We start from the raw sequence: 23542 nt of genomic DNA on the forward strand, positions 1-23542 counted from the left end.
TAGAGTCCAATCCATAAACCGCATCGATTAACTTTGCACAAGACCCAGTACTCCAGCACAATTCTCCAGCAGCATTGAGCAGAGAATTCAAGCACAGACACCTTCCTTCAGGAGCAGCAACTGAGAGACTGTCACGCAAAGACACCGGGAGACTCTCACCCAAAGATACTGAGAGACTGTCTCGCAAAGACACCGGGAGACTCTCACCCAAAGATACTGAGAGACTGTCTCGCAAAGACACCGAGAGACTCTCACACAAAGATACTGAGAGACTGTCTCGCAAAGACACCGGGAGACTCTCACACAAAGACACTGAGAGACTGTCTCGCAAAGACACCGGGACACTCTCACGCAAAGACACCGGGAGACTGTCACGCAAAGACACCGAGAGACTGTCAGACAAAGGCCCTACCTCTGACAGAGAGAGCGAGAGGGCGGTAGACAGAGGTGAATACCCACTTGTCTTCTGTTCTTACCTCAACGATTTCAATCTTCCTCGACAGTTCAGTTGGTGAGGAATCATTGACCCACACCCCACCTCCAGGCTGCACACTTTCTTACTGAACCCCCTCGGAGACAGCAAAGCACCCAATTGCTCAATTGGCCCGAAAGCACACCACCAAAATGTGGATCACAGCTTCCAACACCACATTGGAAAGAAAAAGAAGATATTTTTAAAAAGTGGGAGAGTCGTTTTGTGAACAGTGTGGAGGACGCCAGTTGTTTGCTGGCGCTGTCTTCTTCCGGATAGCCATCAAGCTCCCAGCGGTTCCTTATGCATTTTTTCAGATCAGGACCCACTCACCGGGAAACACGGTGTGTCCTCCTTCTCTTGGATCACTCTAAGTGGCAGACACCTGTTGAGAAGCAGAGCGGACAGCTCGAGTTAATTTCACACAACGGTTAACTAAACTGTCTGCCATGATGTGTTTTATCAGCCTCCCTGAGATCTGGAGCTCCCGGCAGTGACATGGGACACCCTGTTACTGCCTTGAATGGACTTTGTTTCATTTTCTTGTTTGGGGTTGCCCTGAAGACCACAGGAAGAGCTTAGGCGACGGTACACCTTCCTCATGATTCTCAATCAGTCGCTGTTTGATCATTCCATTCATTTGTCTGGCTTGTCCTGATGACTCTGGGTGATGTGGACAATGAAACGACCATTCAACGTTCATCAGTCAACATAATACCTGACAAACTCTCCCAGTGAAATGTGTTCCTTTGTCATGGTCGATGTGACACAGCAATCTGCACCTTTAGATATAGTCCAGGATGAGAGTTTGGCTTTCCTTGCTGTGGTCGTTCACTCGTGAGCAATGACTGTTGACCCATGGTCAGAGGCTGGTGATCTTAACTGTGATGATCTTATTCCCATTTCAGTTTCCTTGTTCCAATTCTTTGGTGGCTTGTAAAAGCTCACTATATAGAACACTCCAATTCATTTTTGGCAGCTTTACCATTTTCGCAATATCTGGTCTCAAGTCGTCCATAAAAAGTTGACTTCAATTGTAGAACCCTCGATGTAATCTTCATTTATCCTGAAGCCCCTGAAAACCTTAAGCACGTTGTCCTGTAGCATTCCTCGTATTCAGAATCATCCTCAGGAAGCTTTTACTTACAAGCCATCACTTTCCTCCAATCAGTCCACATTCTTCCAACCACCTCTCAATTGCATTCCAACCATCTTGCGTAGTTTGTTAATTGTCTTTAATGTTGTTGTCAGCTCGATGAGTCAACTGTACTTTACAACATAGTAGACAAATATTTGAATGCCATTATATGGGTGCAGCTTGTTCTTAATACGATAAGGCTCAATCCAAGTCTTTATACTTCCACTTTTTAGGAAGTGGAATTTCTTTGGACCATTGGACTCCTTTCTTGGTTCAGGTGGTTGATGAAAAACCATCTGTCTCCCTTCATGGGTTCTATCATCAGTCCCGTGTGTCTTCACTTCCTTGGTCTTTATTGGGGCTGCCGATTCTGTTGCTTCATCACTGTCATCCTCACTCGTGTCACCAGAGGGCGCTGTGGAGTCCATGCTGTGGTTGCTCAGAGTCCGGATGCTGGTGCTGCCTGGGAGGACTGTCCAACGAGGAGGATGTTTCCCGAGGAGAAGCATTACTGGCCAGACTGCGCGCTTGAGCTCCCTGCTGGGCTTTCCGATACAAATACAGTTTACTTGGAAGCTCCACACAATGCACTTTGATTCGATTGCACTTACCATGTTGTGTTCTCACTTGTTCAGTTGAAGCAGGAATTTACTGTTTAGACTTTTTACCGTCTCTGTCACACTGATTTTGTAATTGATCACAGTTTTCCTTACCTTTTGCACTTGTTCAATTAACTTTGATGAATTGACTCATTCTGCCAAGTCATAAATCTTTTTCTTTCTTTTTAAATCTTTTTATTAATTATTATTGAAAATCAACAAAAAAAGGGAAAAGGTTATATGTGTGAAAAAAGTACATGATAATTGTGAATTCCTTATCCAAATAAAAATAAAATTAAAAAAAAAGAAAATCAACAACAGAGAAAAATAAATCAAAATAATCAAGACAACATATCCATATGTAGAATAAGAGTTAAACTATCAACCAAGCTGAACAGTATATAAATAATAATAAAAAAACAAAATGTTAAAGCTTTTTTTATGGGATAAAGAAAGAAAAGAAAAAAGAACCCCTACTAACTAAAACAGGAAAAAAAAACCTAATAACAAAAAAAACGGGGAAAAACCCCATTTGGAGCACAAACCCAGAGCTATACACCATACAAGCTTCCATAAAAAAAAGACATCAGTCCGCCAACTAAATCCATACACCCAAGCATCAGAAAAGGAGCATCTTTTTGCCAAGTCATAAATGATGCTTTCCATCAGACCATGTGCCCACTTAGTCACAGATTTGAAATTCTAATCCATCTTTCAGAACTGTGGTAATACTGCTGATATCCAGCCACTTAACCCTTTCCCAAGGACAGTCTCCGGATCTTATTCTGTATCTTCTTAATATCATGCAAGGGTCACATTTCATTAGACTCAACCTTGATGGTAACTCATCAAGTTGAAACGTTTTATTCAGTAAAAACTCAAATCCTCAGTCATCTGTGTGCATGTAATAACTGGAGATTCAGCTCCCTCTTTTCCTGTAGCAGGTTTTGTGGCTTTGGCCATTGTCTATGTTCAATCTCGTGTAATACTTAATTCATACGAACTTTTATCAGTTGGACTATGATTGAAATACCTTTGGCTTGTGTTAAGGTATTATTGAATTACAATCAGAATACCATAGGATTGCAAAGAACAGTTTTCTTTTCTCATTGGATTTTAGTCTAAATATTTTTTACACACCAGATTATAGGGTCTGTTAGATACTCCACTGCTTAGGAAGAATTTAATTTGAGTGCATTGTAAATTCTAGGGGCCATCTGAGTTTTCCAGAATAGCAATGTAAGGAATAAGAGAGCATTCCTTCAGTCTTAAACCTGCACTGGGTCAGGGGCTTCCCCACCCGGGGTCCGTGGCATAAAACAGCTTGGGCACCTTTGTACTAGATGGTATATTGAAGCAATAACTAGATGATTTGGAAAATAAGGAGGAATATCTTACTTCCAATTTAATTATGGACGTGAAAAATTTCCTCTTCATCTCTGAATCTTTCAAGTCCTTAAATCTTCACAACTGTCCTGCCGCCTACACCAAAACTGTTGGATCGTAATGTTTTTGATCCGAGGTTCTTCAGAAGTCAAGAATGAGGCATAAAAGTTTTTGCTTTTGACCATTATTAAGTGTTACAAGAACAAAGAAGACAAAGTCAGGAAGATGAAGCACCAGGGAGCAGAGAGAAGGAGCAGTGGGATGGGGTAGTGAAGAGAAACAACTAACGTGGTCTAGTTCTCTTAATCCAAGTTGCTGATAACACACACATTCTATTCAAATTCTTTTTCTTAAATTCACCAATAGGATAGCCCCTGTTCAAGTAATGTGATGCCTTCAACTGCAACCACTCCAGAACACATGTATATAAAGCATAGTATTTCAGTAACTATACAAAAATACAAACAAGCATAAGAAGGTCAAACTACAAGGGAAATAACACTTATGATATCCAATCCAACAGCCCCTCTCTCTCCTGCACCCCAATCTGTTCTGTCAGCCCCACTTCTCCGCGCGAACCCCATCCCCTCTGCTCCCTTCCTATGTCTGCCCTGGACGTAGTTGTCATGTTGTCATCGGATTACCTCCCCCTCAACCTGTACAGGAAGAGTGTTGAGTACAATCAGATCTCCATGCAAGAAGCACTGTCTAAACTGAAGGAGATCAATGCGGATATGGGTGGGACAGAGATCCTGCAGCCCCTGTCGGCCATCTATACAACACCCTGCGTGCCAGGACACCCGCGACAGGTAACGAACACACTTCCCCCCGAGACTCCGGGGTTTGCCCTGGGATGGAGTGGGAATGAGGGGGAGGAAGTGAGAAAAGGTGGGGCAGTGGGAATGAGGGAGACTGAGGTGAGGTAAAGGGGAGGCAGTGGGAATGGGGGAGAGAGGAAGTGATGTAAGGGGGGTAGTGGGAATGGGGAGAGAGGGAGTGAGGTAAAGGGGTCAGTGGGAATGGGGAGAGAGGGAGTGAGGTAAAGGGGTGGTGGGAATGGGGGAAAGAGGAAGTGATGTAAGGGGGGCAGTGGGAATGACGGAGAGAGGAAGTGAGGTATAGGGGCAGTGGGAATGGAGAAAGCGGAAGTGAGGTATAGGGGATAGTGGGAATGGGGAGAGAGGAAGTGAGGTAAAGGGGTCAGTGAGAATGGGGAGAGAGGGAGTGAGGTAAAGGGGTCAGTGAGAATGGGGAGAGAGGGAGTGAGGTAAAGGGGTCAGTGGGAATGGGGAGAGAGGGAGTGAGGTAAAGGGGGCAGTGGGAATGGGGAGAGAGGGAGTGAGGTAAAGGAGGGAATTGGGAATGGGGAGAGAGGGAGTGAGGTAAAGGGTCAGTGGGAATGGGGGAGAGAGGGAGTGAGGTAAAGGGGTCAGTGAGAATGGGGAGAGAGGGAGTGAGGTAAAGGGGCAGTGGGAATGGGGAGAGAGGGAGTGAGGTAAAGGGGTCAGTGGGAATGGGGAGAGAGGGAGTGAGGTAAAGGGGCAGTGGGAATGGGGAGAGAGGGAGTGAGGTAAAGGGTCAGTGGGAATGGGGAGAGAGGGAGTGAGGTAAAGGGGCAGTGGGAATGGGGAGAGAGGGAGTGAGGTAAAGGGGTAGTGGGAATGGGGAGAGAGGGAGTGAGGTAAAGGGGCAGTGGGAATGGGGAGAGAGGGAGTGAGGTAAAGGGGGCAGTGGGAATGGGGGAGAGAGGGAGTGAGGTAAAGGGGGGAATTGGGAATGGGGAGAGAGGGAGTGAGGTAAAGGGGTCAGTGGGAATGGGGAGAGAGGGAGTGAGGTAAAGGGGCAGTGGGAATGGGGAGAGAGGGAGTGAGGTAAAGGGGTCAGTGGGAATGGGGAGAGAGGGAGTGAGGTAAAGGGGCAGTGGGAATGGGGAGAGAGGGAGTGAGGTAAAGGGGTCAGTGGGAATGGGGAGAGAGGGAGTGAGGTAAAGGGGCAGTGGGAATGGGGAGAGAGGGAGTGAGGTAAAGGGGCAGTGGGAATGGGGAGAGAGGGAGTGAGGTAAAGGGGGGAATTGGGAATGGGGGAGAGAGGGAGTGAGGTAAAGGGGCAGTGGGAATGGGGAGAGAGGGAGTGAGGTAAAGGGGTGGTGGGAATGGAGGAGAGAGGGAGTGAGGTAAAGGGGGCAGTGGGAATGGGGAGAGAGGGAGTGAGGTAAAGGGGGCAGTGGGAATGGGGAGAGAGGGAGTGAGGTAAAGGGGCAGTGGGAATGGGGAGAGAGGGAGTGAGGTAAAGGGGCAGTGGGAATGGGGGAGAGAGGGAGTGAGGTAAAGGGGCAGTGGGAATGGAGGAGAGAGGGAGTGAGGTAAAGGGGAATTGGGAATGGGGAGAGAGGGAGTGAGGTAAAGGGGCAGTGGGAATGGGGAGAGAGGGAGTGAGGTAAAGGGGTGGTGGGAATGGAGGAGAGAGGGAGTGAGGTAAAGGGGCAGTGGGAATGGGGAGAGAGGGAGTGAGGTAAAGGGGTGGTGGGAATGGAGGAGAGAGGGAGTGAGGTAAAGGGGCAGTGGGAATGGGGGAGAGAGGGAGTGAGGTAAAGGGGGGAATTGGGAATGGGGGAGAGAGGGAGTGAGGTAAAGGGGCGAATTGGGAATGGGGAGAGAGGGAGTGAGGTAAAGGGGCAGTGGGAATGGGGAGAGAGGGAGTGAGGTAAAGGGGGGAATTGGGAATGGGGAGAGAGGGAGTGAGGTAAAGGGGCAGTGGGAATGGGGAGAGAGGGAGTGAGGTAAAGGGGGGAATTGGGAATGGGGAGAGAGGGAGTGAGGTAAAGGGGGGAATTGGGAATGGGGAGAGAGGGAGTGAGGTAAAGGGGCAGTGGGAATGGGGAGAGAGGGAGTGAGGTAAAGGGGTGGTGGGAATGGAGGAGAGAGGGAGTGAGGTAAAGGGGGCAGTGGGAATGGGGAGAGAGGGAGTGAGGTAAAGGGGGCAGTGGGAATGGGGAGAGAGGGAGTGAGGTAAAGGGGCAGTGGGAATGGGGAGAGAGGGAGTGAGGTAAAGGGGCAGTGGGAATGGGGAGAGAGGGAGTGAGGTAAAGGGGCAGTGGGAATGGGGAGAGAGGGAGTGAGGTAAAGGGGTCAGTGGGAATGGGGAGAGAGGGAGTGAGGTAAAGGGAGGAATTGGGAATGGGGAGAGAGGGAGTGAGGTAAAGGGGGCAGTGGGAATGGGGAGAGAGGGAGTGAGGTAAAGGGGGGAATTGGGAATGGGGAGAGAGGGAGTGAGGTAAAGGGGCAGTGGGAATGGGGAGAGAGGGAGTGAGGTAAAGGGTCAGTGGGAATGGGGAGAGAGGGAGTGAGGTAAAGGGGCAGTGGGAATGGAGGAGAGAGGGAGTGAGGTAAAGGAGGGAATTGGGAATGGGGAGAGAGGGAGTGAGGTAAAGGGGGGAATTGGGAATGGAGGAGAGAGGGAGTGAGGTAAAGGGGGCAGTGGGAATGGGGAGAGAGGGAGTGATGTAAGGGGTCAGTGGGAATGGGGAGAGAGGGAGTGAGGTAAAGGGGCAGTGGGAATGGAGGAGAGAGGGAGTGAGGTAAAGGAGGGAATTGGGAATGGGGAGAGAGGGAGTGAGGTAAAGGGGTCAGTGGGAATGGGGAGAGAGGGAGTGAGGTAAAGGAGGGAATTGGGAATGGGGAGAGAGGGAGTGAGGTAAAGGGGGGAATTGGGAATGGAGGAGAGAGGGAGTGAGGTAAAGGGGGCAGTGGGAATGGGGAGAGAGGGAGTGAGGTAAAGGGGTAGTGGGAATGGGGAGAGAGGAAGTGAGGTAAAGGGGCAGTGGGAATGGGGAGAGAGGGAGTGAGGTAAAGGGGGGAATTGGGAATGGGGGAGAGAGGGAGTGAGGTAAAGGGGCAGTGGGAATGGGGGAGAGAGGGAGTGAGGTAAAGGGGTCAGTGGGAATGGGGAGAGAGGGAGTGAGGTAAAGGGGCAGTGGGAATGGGGAGAGAGGGAGTGAGGTAAAGGGGTCAGTGGGAATGGGGAGAGAGGGAGTGAGGTAAAGGAGGGAATTGGGAATGGGGAGAGAGGGAGTGAGGTAAAGGGGTCAGTGGGAATGGGGAGAGAGGAAGTGAGGTAAAGGGGCAGTGGGAATGGGGAGAGAGGGAGTGAGGTAAAGGGGTCAGTGGGAATGGGGAGAGAGGGAGTGAGGTAAAGGAGGGAATTGGGAATGGGGAGAGAGGGAGTGAGGTAAAGGGGTCAGTGGGAATGGGGAGAGAGGGAGTGAGGGACAGTTCAAAGGGGGAATTTGTGAGTGGGATGGAAGCAGAAAGTGAGAAGCTCCCTGCTTCTTGTAGTCACATTATGATGTGTTTTTCGGGACAGTTCAAAGCTGGATTGTATGAGTGGGAGTTAGGGATCGTGGTGGTGGGAGAGAGGCAGAGACTGGGAATGTCCCTACATTCGTAATCTCTCTCTCCCTTGTTGCTGTTGGAAGATTGTGGAAGAACAGGGTTTAATCGACGGCTTGTGGGTTGGACTGTAGTTCACATTATGTTGTGTTTTTCGGGGCCTTGAATCTGGATGGCCCACAGATAATGAAGATTGAGCTGAACTGAATGTGCATTCTTTCATTTTTGTGTTTTATATTTTGAACTTTCGCCTGTTCTTTTTGTTTCCTTTTGTGCGATTTGTTTCTTGTGGTGGGGGGGGGGTCGTGGTGATGTTTCTTTCAATAGGTTCCATGGCTTTCTTCTATAGTGGCTGTCTGTGCCGGGAAGGGGGGGAATCTCAGGGTTGTATAGTGCATACATACTCTGATTATAATCGTACTTTGAATCCTTTGGTGAGAGAATTCAGAGAGGGGAATGAGAGACAGAGTGAGTGAGAAGTCAAAAGAGAGGCAGAGTGAGAGAGGGCAATGCAGTAAAATGGGCGGAGATGAGAGCGAGACGGACAGGAGTGAGGGGATGTGAGATTGGGGGATGAGCGATGGAGAGAGGGAATGAATGGGAGGAAGGGGGAATGAAGGAGGAAAGGGACAGATTAGGGAATGTGTGAGGGGAGAGACAGAGAGAGAAACGAAACAAGACGGAGAGGGGGACACAGTTGACACAATGCGTGAGAGGGGGTTGAGGAGAGAGTGGGGGCAGGAAAGAATAAAAGAACGAGAAACAAGGACCAAGAGTAGAGAAAGAGTGGGGGTCAGGGAGAGGGAGTGTGAGGATTTGATAGGTCTGCAGGGGGGTGCAGAAGTGATTCACCAGGGTTGTTGCCTGGGAAAGAGAGAGGCTGGTCGGTTCCCCCCAGAGCGGAGCAGGGTTTGAGGGGATGGGACTGAGGTTTGTACCACAATGAGGGTTTAGATACCGCTGACAGCAGGAAAATCTCCTCCACGTCAGAGCCGGATAAACTGGAGGACGTTGATGTAGGTGGGGGAGAGGTGACTTAGAGGGGATCCGAGGGGGACCTTCTTCCCGAGGGATTTATTATTAATTAATTTATACAGCATGGAGTAAGCAGTACCGACCTTCTGAGCCATGCCATCCCAGCAACCCCACAACCCTGGTTAAGCCTTCCCTAATCACAGGACAATTTACAATGACCACTTATGCCAACCAGTACGTCTTTGGGTGTGGGAGGAAACCGCAGCACCCGGGAAAAACCCATACATTCTGTGGGGAGGACGAGCCAGGTACCCAAGGGAACAAGCAGATGCTGGGAGATGGGGGGATGGGTCAATAAGGATCGGCTAGTTTAGACATAATGGACCTAAAGGCCTTGTTCCCAGGATGCCTCTCTGCCTCTCTCCTAGCTCTTTGTGTTCACGGACGGTGAGGTGTTCAACACCAAGCAGGTGCTGGCTGAGGTTCAGAAGAACAGCCCCAACCACAGGTGAGGCGAAAACTCTCCCCTCTGGCAGCCCCCACCCATCGCCCCCTCCTGCATGCCCCGCCCATCGTCCCCTCTGGCAACTCCCGGCCTCTCGTCCGCTCTGGACCCCTCCCTCGCCCTGGCCCGTTGTCCCCTCCGTACCTCTCTCCCCCAGCCCATCGTCCCCTGTTCCCCTCCCCCTCCCCCCGGCCCGTCATCCTCTCCGTTCCCCTCCCACACCCCACCTGCTGGCCCGTTGTCCCCTCCAGATTCCTTGCTCTCCGGGCCCCTCCCCACTGGCCCATCATCCCCTCCGGATCCCTTCTCCTTCACACCCCCCACCGCCTGTGATCCCCTCCAGGCATCCCCCACTCCACCCGTCGTCCTCTCTTGGACAGGAACAGTGGTAGCAATCTATCCCAGCATGCATTGGGTTGGAGAACTACCTCTATGACTGAAAATGGGTCCCAAAGACCACGCAACAAGCAAGTTGACCTGCTGTGAATCCCATGATGGTTTCACCACTCCCCATCCCGTTCTCCAGGTGCTTTTCCTTTGGGATTGGTGAGGGGGCCTCCACAGCGCTGATCAAAGGCATCGCCAAGGCGGCCAACGGGAGTTACGAATTCATCACCGGGGAAGACAGGATGGAGCCCAAGGTACTGAGGCAGGGGCAGGGTTTGGTGGTGGCGGGGGGGGGGGTTGTCGGGATGCTCTTATTGGGGGTAGGACCTTGGGTGTGGGGGAGCCTGAAATGGTGTGGGGGGGGTGACACCCCCAGAAATATACAGGGAACAGCAGCTGGCTCAGAGGCACAGTGGTCGGGCCACTGTCTGTCAGAGCCTGATCTCGGAATCCCAGGTTCGATCCCAACCTCCGCCACTGTGTGTGTGTGTGAGAGGGAAGAAGTGTGTCTGTGAGGGAGCAGGGCTGTGCCTTGGACAGGGGGTGAGACTGACCCTCATGTGCAGGTTGATGGGTTAATTGGCCAGTGTGAATTCCCCATTCCTCCCCCCACCCTCCCCCCCATTTTGTGCCGAATCTCCATGTGATCTGGGGGACAAGGAGGAGACTCTCGGAGGCCTGGGGAGGAGAGGAGAAGCCCCGGGACAGTGCAACACCTCAGACTGGGGGGCCCAAAATGGGAGAGGGATGGACGGGGTAGTGTGTAGGCTCTCCCAAAGTGAAGGGGGATCAGGTGGAGCCAAGGAAACCACACTCTGATCAGACAGTGCCTGACTCTAGAGCTGAAGAGAGGCTGGGTGGGACACGGAGACATCCTCGTAAGCTGGCCCCTAACCCTGGGTGGGGTCTGAGGAAGAATGGACCAGGCACTGAAGGGGGTCTCTGAATCCCCTGGGGAGCGTAGGACCCATGAGATGGGATGGAGCCTGCAGAAGTGGCTGTGTTGACCTCTCTGTCCCGACAGGTTCTCCGGACCCTGAAGTACGCCCTGCAACCCAGCGGGACCGGGCTGAGCCTCAGCTGGGACCTGCCCCCAGGGGTGGAGGCCGTACTGCTGTCACCCCTCCCCAGCACGCTCTTCAACCAGCAGAAAACCATCGTCTACGCCCAGCTGAAGGGACAGGTGAGGGTCAGGGGTGGGGAGACGGAGACTGCTAGTGTGTATTGAGGCAAAAGCAGGGTCGCCTCACCCTTCTGGGATGCCTGTTGTCCCGGGAGTCTCCCTTTCAGGGACCCTTGTTAAAGGGGGACTCACTCTCCCCATCACAGATCCATGTTAAAGAGGGGTTGTATCTTTGTCTAGGACCCCTATTGAAAGGGGAGTTCCTCTCCATCAGACTCCACTGTTAAAGGGTGTGTCTCCCCATTGGAACCACGGTTAATTGGGGGTGTGTCTCCCCATTGGAACCCCGGTTAATTGGGGGTGTGTCTCCCCATTGGAACCCCGGTTAATTGGGGGGGTGTCTCTGCATTGGAACCCCGGTTAATTGGGGGTGTGTCTCCCCATTGGAACCCCGGTTAATTGGGGAGGTGTCTCTGCATTGGAACCCCGGTTAATTTGGGGGGGGAGTCTCCCCATTGGAACCCCGGTTAATTGGGGGGGTGTCTGTCCATTGGAACACCGGTTAATCGGGAGGGGTGTTTCCCCATTGGAACCCCGGTTAATCGGGGGGGGTGTCTCTCCATTGGAACCCTGGTTAATTGGGGGTGTGTCTCTCTATTGGAACCTTGGTTAATTGGGGGGGGGTGTCTCTGCATTGGAACCCCGGTTAATTGGGGGGGGTCTCCCCATTGGAACCATGGTTAATTGAGGGTATGTCTCTCCACTGGAACCCCGGTTAATTGGGGGGGTGTCTCCCCGTTGGAACCATGGCTAATTGGGGGTGTGTCTCCCCATTGGAACCCCGGTTAATTGGGAGTGTGTCTCCCCATTGAAACCCTGGATAATTGGGGGGGGTGTCACTCCATTGGGACTCCAGTTAATCAGCTGTATCTCTTCGTTGGGACCCTGGTTAACGGGGTGTCTCTCCCCCGGGTATCCCTGTTAAACAGGGAGTCTTTCTGTCAGAGACCCCTGTTAAAGGAGGTCTTTCTCCATTGGGGTCCCCTGTTATGGGCGAGTCGGTCTTTGTCAGAGACACATGTTAAAGGGGAAGGGGTCTCTCTGTTGGGGATCCCATTTGAAGAGGGTCTCTCCCCATCAGGAAATCCTGTTACGGAGGTGGGGGCAGGGGTTGGAGGTTCAGACAGGCAATGAACCTCACCTGGTGGCCACTGTCCCCGCTGTTCCCTGACTGTTTCTGTCTCGTAGATGGATCCCAAGCTGGAGTGTGGGGTGACACTGAAATATTCACTGGGGGCGCAGCCGATACAAGCTGAGACCAGGTTTAGCCTGAGACCCGTCGAGTGCAGAAGGTAACTGTCTGCAAATCCCTCTCCTCTGCCCCCTACCCCACCTCGCCATATAAAAATCCTGGCTTCAGGAATAGTCCACACTCCACCCCCCCCCACCCTGTCCCTGTCCCTTGTCCCAATTCAGGATTACTACTACCCACCACCCCAAATAAACCCTCCCACCTTCAAGGTTCTTGAGGGATCCATGCAAAGAAAACATGAAACAGCCAACATGTTAAAAAAAGAACAAATCTTGCAAACGGACAGAAAAAACGAGCGAGAAACACAGAATATAGACAGATTCATTGAAACAGTCTCGTCAAGTTCAGTTCAGTTCAGTTCAGTTTAGCACTGTGTTGTACATTGACTGCAGGCCGCAGAGGCAGTCCGCCCTGATCAAAATCACACAAAATAGCAATAGAAAATGAGTAACCAGAGGTCAGAAACACACATAAGGTGCACTGCAGAGTCCAGTCCACAAACCACATCAATTAGACCTTGCCCAAGACCCAGGAGTGCAGCATCACCTTCCAGCAGCAGAGAGGGGCAGTGGGTCGGGTCGGGGATGAATACAGGATTGCTTTGAGTTGGTGGCCTTGGCCGTGATCAAGCACTCTTCTGGAGATTGGAATGGATACAGCATGGTTGTAACAGACTTTATTAAACAGCTGTAGTTGGGTGTGTTCCCACTAAATCATTCAGAGAAGCCCTGAATGAACCATGAGATCTGAAACCTCAGATCAGAGGCATTCGAGTCTGGAGACCCAGGAAGCTACAAGAGGTGAAGGTATGATCTGCGGGAGAAGTGGAGGATCCGGACCCAGCTTGAATCCACGAGGGATGCTTGACTGCTGTGACAGGGCTTGAAAGCTGTCACCTCCTCCAAAGTTAAATCAAGCAACAAGGGGGACAGCAGGGCTTCGCTTGCAGATCAGCTCATTGCCTCCATGTTCACTTTGACCACCAGAACATGGAGAGACCGTGGCATCTCCCTCTGACCCTCTGATGTCAGTACCTGAACCTGACGTGAGGGCTGAGGGCTGCCTTCCGGAGTGTACATCCCAGGACAGCACCTGGACTGGATGGGGAACCCGGCTACGTACAAAGACCTGTGCCGACCAATTGTGTCACTGAGATCTTTAAACTCTCTCTTCGGCAGTGTGTGGTGCCCGATGGCTTCGATTATACCAGTGCCAAGAAGATGGTGGAGACCTGCCTCGATGATCCTTGCCCAGTTGCATTTGCATCCACAGAGATGACGTGTTTTGAGGGGCTGGCAATGAAGCAGGTCATCGCTGACTGAGAGGTGACATGGATCCGCTCCAATTTGCCTACCAGAGAAACAGGCCCACCGTAGACGCCATCCCATTGGCTCTTCGCACAGCCCTGGAACATCTGGACAGCAAAAGGTGCAGACATCAGGATGCTCTTTAACGACTACAGTTCGGCAGTCAATACCATTGTCCCCTCAAAACTAGTCAATTAGCTCCAAGACCTTGGCCTCAGTGCCGCCTTGTGCAAATGGATCCTCACATGTAGACTCCAGTCACTATGGATTGGCAACAACATCTCCTCCACAATCTCCATCAGCACAGGCACACCACAGGGCTGTGTGCTTAGCACCCTGCTCTACTCACCTTGCACCAATGACTGTGTGGCTAAGCAAAGCTCCAACACCGAACTCAAGTTTGCTGATGACACCACTGTTGTGGGCTGTATCAAAGGTGGTGCTGAATCAGCTTACAGGAGGGAGAATGAAAATTTGTTTGAGTGATGTCGTAACATCAATTTCTCTCTCAATGTCAGCAAGACCAAGGAGCTGATTCTGGATTTCGGGAGAGGAGAACCCAGAGGTCTATGAGCCAGTCTTCACTGGAGAATCAGAGCTGGAGATGGTGACTTTAAATTCCTGGGTGTTATTATCTGAGTGGATCTATCCTGGAACCAGTACTTAAGTGCTATTGCATAGAAAGCTCAACAGTTTCCCTGGCAGAATGCAGAGATACGGCATAGCATCTATAATTTTTTGTTTTAGATTATGAAGACACACAGTCCTCTTTTATTGTCATTTAGTAATGCATGCATTAAGAAACGATACGGTATTTCCTCCGGTGTGATATCACAAAACACAGGACAGACCAAGACTGAAAAAAACTAAACAAACCACATAATTATAAGATATAGTTACAACAGTGCAACAATACCATAACTTGATGAAGAACAGTCCATGATACAGTAAAAAGTTCAAAGTCTCTCAAATGTCCCACATCTCACGCAGATGGGAGAAGGAAGAAAACTCTCCCTGCCATGCCCGATCACAGTCCGACTCTGAGTCGTCTGAAAACTTTGAGCTCCGATCAGCTCTCTGACACCGAGTGCCAAGCACCATCTCTATCCGAACGATTCGACCTCAATCTCGGTCGCCAATAACAGGCAAAGCCAGGGATTTTGAGGCCTTCCCTCCGGAAGATTCTCAATCGCCCAGTAACAACAGCAGCGAACCAGGCATTTCTGAATTTTCTCCAGATGTTCCTCTGTGTTTTCACGTCTGTCTCCATCAAATCAGAATTGTCCACAGCCCCTATTTAACGGATACGATATCATTTTCACCGGAGGGCTGTGCACGCGTGGCACGCTGCTATCTCCTCCTCCTGCCTTCTTTGACAACCTTCTATAGATGTGTAGTGGAGAGTGTATTGACTGGCTGCATCACATCCTGGTATGGAAACACCAATGCCTTTGAATGGAAAATCTTTCAAAAAGTAGTGGAATCGGGCCAGTACATCACGGGTAAAACCCTCCCTACCATGAGTACATCTACATGAAACACTGTTGTTGGAAAGCAGAATCCGTCATCAGAGATCCCCACCAACTAGGCCATGACTCTTCTCACTGCTGCCATCAGGTAGAAGGTTCAAGAACCTCAGGACCCACACCACCAGGTTCCAGAACAGTTACTACCCCTCAACCATCAGGCTCTTAAACAAAAGGGGATTACTACACTCACTTGCCCATCGCTCAGATGTTCCCACAACCAATGATCTCACTTTAAAGACGATGTTATTTGTTGCTATTTATTTGCATTTTCATTTGCACCGTCTGTTGTCCTCTGCACTCCGGTTGATCTTTTATTGATCCTGTTACAGTTACTACTCTTTAGATTTGCTGAGTAAACAAATGAATCTCAGGGTTGTATATGGTGACATATCAGTACTTTGAAAATAACATTTACTTTGAACTTTGACCACCTGCTCGCCTTCCGCTCTCGTTCCTGTTGATTTCAATCCTGCGAGACACTCTAATCGGCGAGAAAGGGAGTCGATCACGGACTAGCGCCCCGTCTCAAGGCAGCTCGGCCACCAGGGCGTGCGCTCTGCCCCAAACCTCATCGGCCTCCCTCAGAGACGGTAAAGCACCAGATCGTACAATGAGTTGAAAACCACACCGCCAAAATGTGAATCAGGGGTCCCAATCGCGCACGGCCTCGGAGCAGAATCATATTTCAAAGTAGTAGTTTTGTGAGCAGTCTGCAGGACGTCGCCGCTGGTCACGCTGTTTGCTGGGCACATCTTCTGGCTCATCGCGCCAGTTGAAGAGCATGAGAGTTGAGGGGTAATTACTGTTCCTGAACTCGAGGGTGGGTATCCTGAGGCTCCTGTACCTTGTCCCTGATGGCAGCAGTGAGAAAAGAGCATGTCCTGTGTGGTGGGAGTCCCTGATGACGGATGCTGCTTTCCTGTGACAGCGTTTCCTGTAGATGTGCTCAATGGTGGGGAGCTGTGATGGACTGCGCCGTATCCATTACCTTGTGTCAGCTTTTCCGTTCAAGCACATTGGTGTTTCTACCCTGGGCTGTGACACAACCCATCAATATAATCACAACAGCACATCTAAACACAACTCTATCTCCCCACTCCCCCCTTTTGCCCTCTCTCCCTTCTCCCCGTTCCCCTCTCTCCCTCCTCCCTCTCCATTTCCAACCCTTTCCCCTTCCCTCCCTTCTCCCCGTTCCCCTCTCTCCCTCCTCCCTCTCCATTTCCAACCCTTTCCCCTTCCCTCCCTTCTCCCCGTTCCCCTCTGTCCCTCCTCCCTCTCCATTTCCAAACCTTTCCCCTTCCCTCCCTTCTCCCCGTTCCCCTCTCTCCCTCCTCCCTCTCCATTTCCAACCCTTTCCCCCGCCCTCCCTCTCTGCAGCTCCTCTGTCCACCGTCTGGCAGCCAAGGCCCTGCTGAGATCTCTGGAACTCGGGCCGGACCGCGACACGGAGCAGGTGAAGAGGCGTCTGGTTGAGATCAGCACCCAGGCCAACATTGTCTGTTCGCAGACGGCCTTCATTGCCATCAACAAGGAGCTCGGCCAGGCCGTGCAGGGACCCCTGATCCACAGGGACGTCCCCCTCTGTGCAGGTGGGTGCTGCTATTTGCCGTGGGTGGTGGGTCAGGGAGTGGGTGATGGGTGCTGAGTAGTCATAAGCTCAACCTCGCTGGGGAACAGGGGACTGGCGCTCAGCTGGAGGTGGAGTGAATCGGCTGAGTGAAGTCCCCCTCATTTAAAGGGAGGGACAGAGAGGGTGTGGACCCCCAGCCCACTCTGCACCTCCCTCCCCATGTTCTCCACCCTCTCCACCTCCATCTCCCGTCCACTGCCCTGCTGTCTTGCCCCCCCCTCCTATCCCCTCCTCTCTAACTCCCGACCCTGGGGAGATGTATTCCATTTTCTCCTCAACACACCCAAAATACAGGAGGAACTCAGCAGGCCGGACCTCCCTCTGGTGTTCCTGACCCCACCCCACCCTCTTTCCTTCCTTCCATGGCCTTCTGTCTCTTCCAACAGTCAACTTCCGAGCTCTTTGCTTTATCCCTCCCCCTCCAAGTTTCACCTGTCGTCTGGCGTTTCTCTGTCCCTTCCCCCCCCCTTTCAAATCTACCCCTCAGCTTTTCATTTCTCCAGGCCTGCCGAAGGGTTTTGGCCTGAAACGTGGACTGTGATTTTTTACATAGACGCTGCCTGGCCTGCAGAGTTTGTGTGTGTTGCTTGGATTTCCAGCATCTGCAGAATAACTCTAGTTTCTGATTTCATTATCCCCTCTCTCGTTCCCTCAATGAGTTGCCCTCCTCCTCCTCTGCCACCTGCACAAATGGCTATTTCTTGCCAGTTTCAGGGAATGGTCACACATCCTCCAATTCCCTTTCCCTCCCTCCCCCTCTCTATCTTCCTCCCTCTGAAAGTCCTTTTCTCTTTCACGCTCCATGACTAACCTCTCTCTCTCCCTTTTCACCTCTGTCTCTCCCTCTCCACCTATCCCTCTCTCTCTCTCTCTGTCGCAACTTCTCCTACTCTCTCCCCCGACTCTCATCCCACGCTTTCCCTATCCGACACTCTCTCTCCCCTCCCCAACACTCTCTTCCTCTTCTCCTCACTCCCCCTTTCCCCTTTTCTGGTACCCTCCATTCTCCAACCCCCTCTCCATTCCCCTCCCCCTCCCCATTCTCCTCACCCCTCCCCATCTTCCATCTGCCACCCCGTCTCCCCGATCTCTTCCCCTTCTCCCTCCCCGACTCCCTCACCCCGTCTCCCTCCCTCCCCGTATCCCTCACCCCTCCGTCTCCCTCATCCCCGTCTCCCTCACCCCCGTCTCCCTCCCTCCCCATCTCCCTCACCCCCCATCTCCCTCACCCCCGTCTCCCTCACCCCGTCTCCCTCCCTCCCCGTATCCCTCACCCCTCCGTCTCACTCATCCCCGTCTCCCTCACCCCCGTCTCCCTCCCTCCCCATCTCCCTCACCCCCCATCTCCCTCACCCCCGTCTCCCTCACCCCTGTCTCCCTCCCTCCCCATCTCCCTCACCCCCCGTCTCCCTCACCCCCCGTCTCCCTCACCCCTGTCTCACTCCCTCCCCGTCTCCCTCACCCCAGTCTCCCTCATCCCCCCGTCTCCCTCACCCCCGTCTCCCTCACCCCCGTCTCCCTCACCCCCGTCTCCCTCCCTCCCCGTCTCCCTCACCCCCCGTCTCCCTCACCCCCCGTCTCCCTCACCCCAGTCTCCCTCACCCCCGTCTCCCTCACCCCCATCTCCCTCCCTCCCCGTCTCCCTCACCCCCGTCTCCCTCCCTCCCCGTCTCCCTCACCCCTGTCTCCCTCATCCCCCGTCTCCCTCACCCACTGTCTCTCTCACACCCCCGTCTCCCTCCCTCCCCGTCTCCCTCAACCCGTCTCCCTCACCCCGTCTCCCTCACCCAGTCTCCCTCACCCCCGTCTCCCTCACCCCCGTCTCCCTCACCCCCGTCTCACTCCCTCCCCATCTCCCTCCCTCCCCATCTCCCCATCTCTCCTCCGTCTCCTCCACTCTCCTCCCTCACCCCCGTCTCCCTCACCCACCTTCACCCTCACCCCCCGTCTCCCTCATCCGCATCTCCCTCCCTCCCCGTCTCACTCACCCGCATCTCCCTCCCTCCCCGTCTCCCCGTCACCCCATCTCCCTCAACCTTGTCTCCCCCATTCCCGTCTCCCTCACCACTGTCTCCCTCCCTCCCCGTCTCCCCCACCCCGTCTCCCACACCCCATCTCCCTCACCCCTGTCTCCCTCCCTCCCCGTCTCCCTCACCCCGTCTCCCCAACTCCCGTTTGCGTCACCCCATCTCCCCTCCGTCTCCTCCACTCTCCTCCCTCACCCCGTCTCCCTCCCACCCCGTCTCCCTCCCTCCCCGTTTCCCTCACCCCCCGTCTCCCTCACCCCCCGTCTCCCTCACCCCCGTCTCCCTCACCCACGTCTCCCTCACCCGCATCTCCCTCCCTCCCCGTCTCCCTCACCCACATCTCCCTCCCTCCCCGTCTCCCTCACCCCCGTCTCCCCATCTCCCCTCCATCTCCTTAACTCTCCTCCCTCACCTCCCGTCTCCCTCCCTCCCCGTCTCCCTCACCCCGTCTCCCTCACCCCGTCTCCCTCACCCCATCTCCCTCACCCCTGTCTCCCTCCCTCCCCGTCTCCCTCACCCCGTCTCCCCAACCCCCGTCTGCGTCACCCCATCTCCCCTCCGTCTCCTCCACTCTCCTCCCTCACCCCGTCTCCCTCCCACCCCGTTTCCCTCACCCCCCCGTCTCCCTCCCTCCCCGTCTCCCTCACCCCCGTCTCCCTCACCCCCGTCTCCCTCACCCCCGTCTCCCTCAGCCCCGTCTCCCTCACCCCCGTCTCCCTCAACCCTGTCTCCCTCCCTCCCCATCACCCTCACCCCGTCTCCCTCACCCCCGTCTCCACATCTCCCCTCCGTTTCCTTGACGCTCCTCCCTCACCTCCCGTCTCCCTCACCCTCTTCTCCCTCCCTCCCGTCTCCATCACCCTGTCTCCCTCACCCCCCTCTCCCTCCCTCCCCGTCTCCCTCACCCCTGTCTCCCTCCCTCCCCATCTCCCTCACCCAGTCTCCCTCACCTCCGTCTCCCCATCTCCCCTCCGTCTCCTCCACTCCCCTCCCTCACCCTGTCTCCCTCCCTCCCCGTTTCCCTCACACCCGTCTCCCTCACCCCGTCTCCCTCATCCTCGTCTCCTTCCCTCCCCGTCTCCCTCACCCTCGTCTCCCTCACCCCCGTTTCCCTCACCCTCGTCTCCCTCCCTCCCCATCTCCCTCACCCCGTCTCCCTCACCCCGTCTCTCTCACCCTCGTCTCCTTCCCTCCCCGTCTCCCTCACCCCACCGTTTCCCTCCCTCCCCATCTCCCTCACCCCCGTATCCCTCAACTCTGTCTCCCTCCCTCCCCGTCACCCTCACCCCGTCTCCCTCACCCTCCCTCCCGTCTCCATCACCCCGTCTCCCTCACACCCGTCTCTCCATCTCCCCTCTGTTTCCTCGACTCTCCTCCCTCACCTCCTGTCTCCCTCACCCTCACCCTCATCTCCCTCCCTCCCCTTCTCCCCTCGGTCTCCTCCACTCTCCTCCCTCACCCCCGTCTCCCTCACCTCCCGTCTCCCTCCCTCCCTGTCTCCCTCACCCCATCTCCCTCACCCCATCTACCTCACCCCCGTCTCCCTCCCTCCCCGTCTCCCTCCCTCCCCGTCTCCCTCACCCCCGTCTCCCTCACCCCGTCTCCCTCACCCCCGTCTCCGTCACCCCATCTCCGCTCCGTCTCCTCCACTCTCCTCCCTCACCTCGTCTCACTCCCACCCCATCTCCCTCCCTCCCCATTTCCCTCACCCCCGTCTCCCTCACCCCCGTCTCCGTCACCCCATCTCCCCTCCGTCTCCTCCACTCTCCTCCCTCACCTCGTCTCACTCCCACCCCATCTCCCTCCCTCCCCATTTCCCTCACCCCCGTCTCCCTCCATCCCCGTCTCCCTCCATCCCCGTCTCCCTCACCCCCGTCTCCCTCACCCTGTCTCCCTCACCCCCGTCTCCGTCTCCCCCTCTCTCCTCCATCTCCTCAACTCTCCTCCCTCAACTCCCGTCTCCCTCCCTTCCCATCTCCCTCACCCCATCTACCTCACCCTCGTCTCCCTCCCTCCCCGTCTCCCCATTTCCCCTCCGTTTCCTCGACTCTCCTCCCTCACGCCATCTCCCTCCCTACCCGTCTCCCTCCCTCCCCGTTTCCCTCAACCCCCGTCTCCCTCCCTCCCCGTCTCCCTCACCCCCGTCTCCCGCACCCATGTCTCCCTCCCTCCCCGTCACCCTCACCCCGTCACCCTCACACCAGTCTCCCCATCTCCCCTCTGTTTCCTCGACTGTCCTCCCTCACCTCCCGTCTCCCTCACCCTCGTCTCCCTTCCTCCCGTCTCCCTCAACCCGTCTCCCTTACCCCCGTCTCCCTCCCTCCCCATCTCCCCTCCGTCTCCTCCACTCTCCTCCCTCACCCCTGTCTCCCTCACCCCCGTCACCCTCACCCCTGTCTCCCTCACCCCCATCACCCTCACCCCCATCTCCCTCAGCCTGTCTCCCTCCCGCCCCGTCTCTCTCACCCGGGTTTCCCTCACCCCGATCTCCCTCCCTCCCCATCTCCCTGTCACCCCATCTCCCTCACCTCCCGTCTCCCTCCCTCCCCGTCTCCCTCGCCCCATCTCCCTCACCCCTGTCTCACTCACCCCCTTCTCCCTCACCTCTGTCTCCCTCCCTCCCCGTCTCCCTCAACCCGTCTTCCTCACCCCCGTCTCCCCATCTCCCCTCTGTCTCCTCCACTCTCGTCCACTCTCCTTCCTCACCTCCACTCTCCTCCCTCACCACCCGTCTCCCTCACCTCCCATCTCCCTCACTCCCGTCTCACTCCCTCCCCATCTCCCTCCCTCCCCATCTCCCTCCCTCCCCGTCTCCCTCACCCCAGTCTCCCTCATCTCCCCGTCTCCCTCACCCCCGTCTCCCTCACCCCCATCTCCCTCCCTCCCCGTCTCCCTCACCCCCGTCTCCCTCCCTCCCCGTCTCCCTCACCCCTGTCTCCCTCATCCCCCGTCTCCCTCACCCACTCTCTCTCACACCCCCGTCTCCCTCCCTCCCCGTCTCCCTCACCCCGTCTCCCTCACCCCGTCACCCTCACCCCGTCTCCCTCACCCCCGTCTCCCTCACCCCCGTCTCACTCCCTCCCCATCTCCCTCCCTCCCCATCTCCCCATCTCTCCTCCGTCTCCTCCACTCTCCTCCCTCACCCCCGCCTCCCTCACCCACCTTCACCCTCACCCCCCGTCTCCCTCATCCGCATCTCCCTCCCTCCCCGTCTCACTCACCCGCATCTCCCTCCCTCCCCGTCTCCCCGTCACCCCATCTCCCTCAACCTTGTCTCCCCCATTCCCGTCTCCCTCACCACTGTCTCCCTCCCTCCCCGTCTCCCTCACCCCGTCTCCCTCACCCCATCTCCCTCACCCCTGTCTCCCTCCCTCCCCGTTTCCCTCACCCCGTCTCCCCAACTCCCGTTTGCGTCACCCCATCTCCCCTCCGTCTCCTCCACTCTCCTCCCTCACCCCGTCTCCCTCCCACCCCGTCTCCCTCCCTCCCCGTTTCCCTCACCCCCCGTCTCCCTCACCCCCGTCTCCCTCACCCACGTCTCCCTCACCCGCATCTCCCTCCCTCCCCGTCTCCCTCACCCGCATCTCCCTCCCTCCCCGTCTCCCTCACCCCCGTCTCCCCATCTCCCCTCCATCTCCTTAACTCTCCTCCCTCACCTCCCGTCTCCCTCCCTCCCCGTCTCCCTCACCCCGTCTCCCTCACCCCATCTCCCTCACCCCTGTCTCCCTCCCTCCCCGTCTCCCTCACCCCGTCTCCCCAACCCCCGTCTGCGTCACCCCATCTCCCCTCCGTCTCCTCCACTCTCCTCCCTCACCCCGTCTCCCTCCCACCCCGTTTCCCTCACCCCCCCGTCTCCCTCCCTCCCCGTCTCCCTCCCTCCCCGTCTCCCTCACCCCCGTCTCCCTCACCCCCGTCTCCCTCACCCCGTCTCCCTCACCCCCCGTCTCCCTCCCTCCCCGTCTCCCTCACCCCCGTCTCCCTCACCCCCGTCTCCCTCAACCCTGTCTCCCTCCCTCCCCATCACCCTCACCCCGTCTCCCTCACCCCCGTCTCCACATCTCCCCTCCGTTTCCTTGACGCTCCTCCCTCACCTCCCGTCTCCCTCACCCTCTTCTCCCTCCCTCCCGTCTCCATCACCCTGTCTCCCTCACCCCCATCTCCCTCCCTCCCCGTCTCCCTCACCCCTGTCTCCCTCCCTCCCCATCTCCCTCACCCAGTCTCCCTCACCTCCGTCTCCCCATCTCCCCTCCGTCTCCTCCACTCCCCTCCCTCACCCCGTCTCCCTCCCTCCCCGTTTCCCTCACACCCGTCTCCCTCACCCCGTCTCCCTCATCCTCGTCTCCTTCCCTCCCCGTCTCCCTCACCCTCGTCTCCCTCACTCCCGTTTCCCTCACCCTCGTCTCCCTCCCTCCCCATCTCCCTCACCCCGTCTCCCTCACCCCGTCTCTCTCACCCTCGTCTCCTTCCCTCCCCGTCTCCCTCACCCCACCGTTTCCCTCCCTCCCCATCTCCCTCACCCCCGTATCCCTCAACTCTGTCTCCCTCCCTCCCCGTCACCCTCACCCCGTCTCCCTCACCCTCCCTCCCGTCTCCATCACCCCGTCTCCCTCACACCCGTCTCTCCATCTCCCCTCTGTTTCCTCGACTCTCCTCCCTCACCTCCTGTCTCCCTCACCCTCACCCTCATCTCCCTCCCTCCCCTTCTCCCCTCCGTCTCCTCCACTCTCCTCCCTCACCCCCGTCTCCCTCACCGCCCGTCTCCCT

At 55.4% G+C, this 23542-nt stretch overlaps 1 protein-coding gene across 3 annotated transcripts in view; it reads left to right on the forward strand.

Moving 5' to 3' along the window:
* Nucleotides 1-23542, forward strand: part of LOC134353292 (von Willebrand factor A domain-containing protein 5A-like) — a 122296-nt gene that overhangs the window by 22614 nt on the left and 76140 nt on the right. For all 3 annotated transcript variants that reach the window (XM_063061325.1, XM_063061326.1, XM_063061327.1), the window contains exons 9-14: nt 4260-4404; nt 9387-9466; nt 9990-10104; nt 10875-11033; nt 12222-12325; nt 16499-16710. In XM_063061325.1, the coding sequence (XP_062917395.1) occupies nt 4260-4404; nt 9387-9466; nt 9990-10104; nt 10875-11033; nt 12222-12325; nt 16499-16710 (815 nt within the window). The remainder of the gene's footprint in view (nt 1-4259; nt 4405-9386; nt 9467-9989; nt 10105-10874; nt 11034-12221; nt 12326-16498; nt 16711-23542) is intronic.

The sequence above is a fragment of the Mobula hypostoma genome, chromosome 10, assembly GCF_963921235.1.
Source record: "Mobula hypostoma chromosome 10, sMobHyp1.1, whole genome shotgun sequence".
Taxonomy (NCBI): domain Eukaryota; kingdom Metazoa; phylum Chordata; class Chondrichthyes; order Myliobatiformes; family Myliobatidae; genus Mobula; species Mobula hypostoma.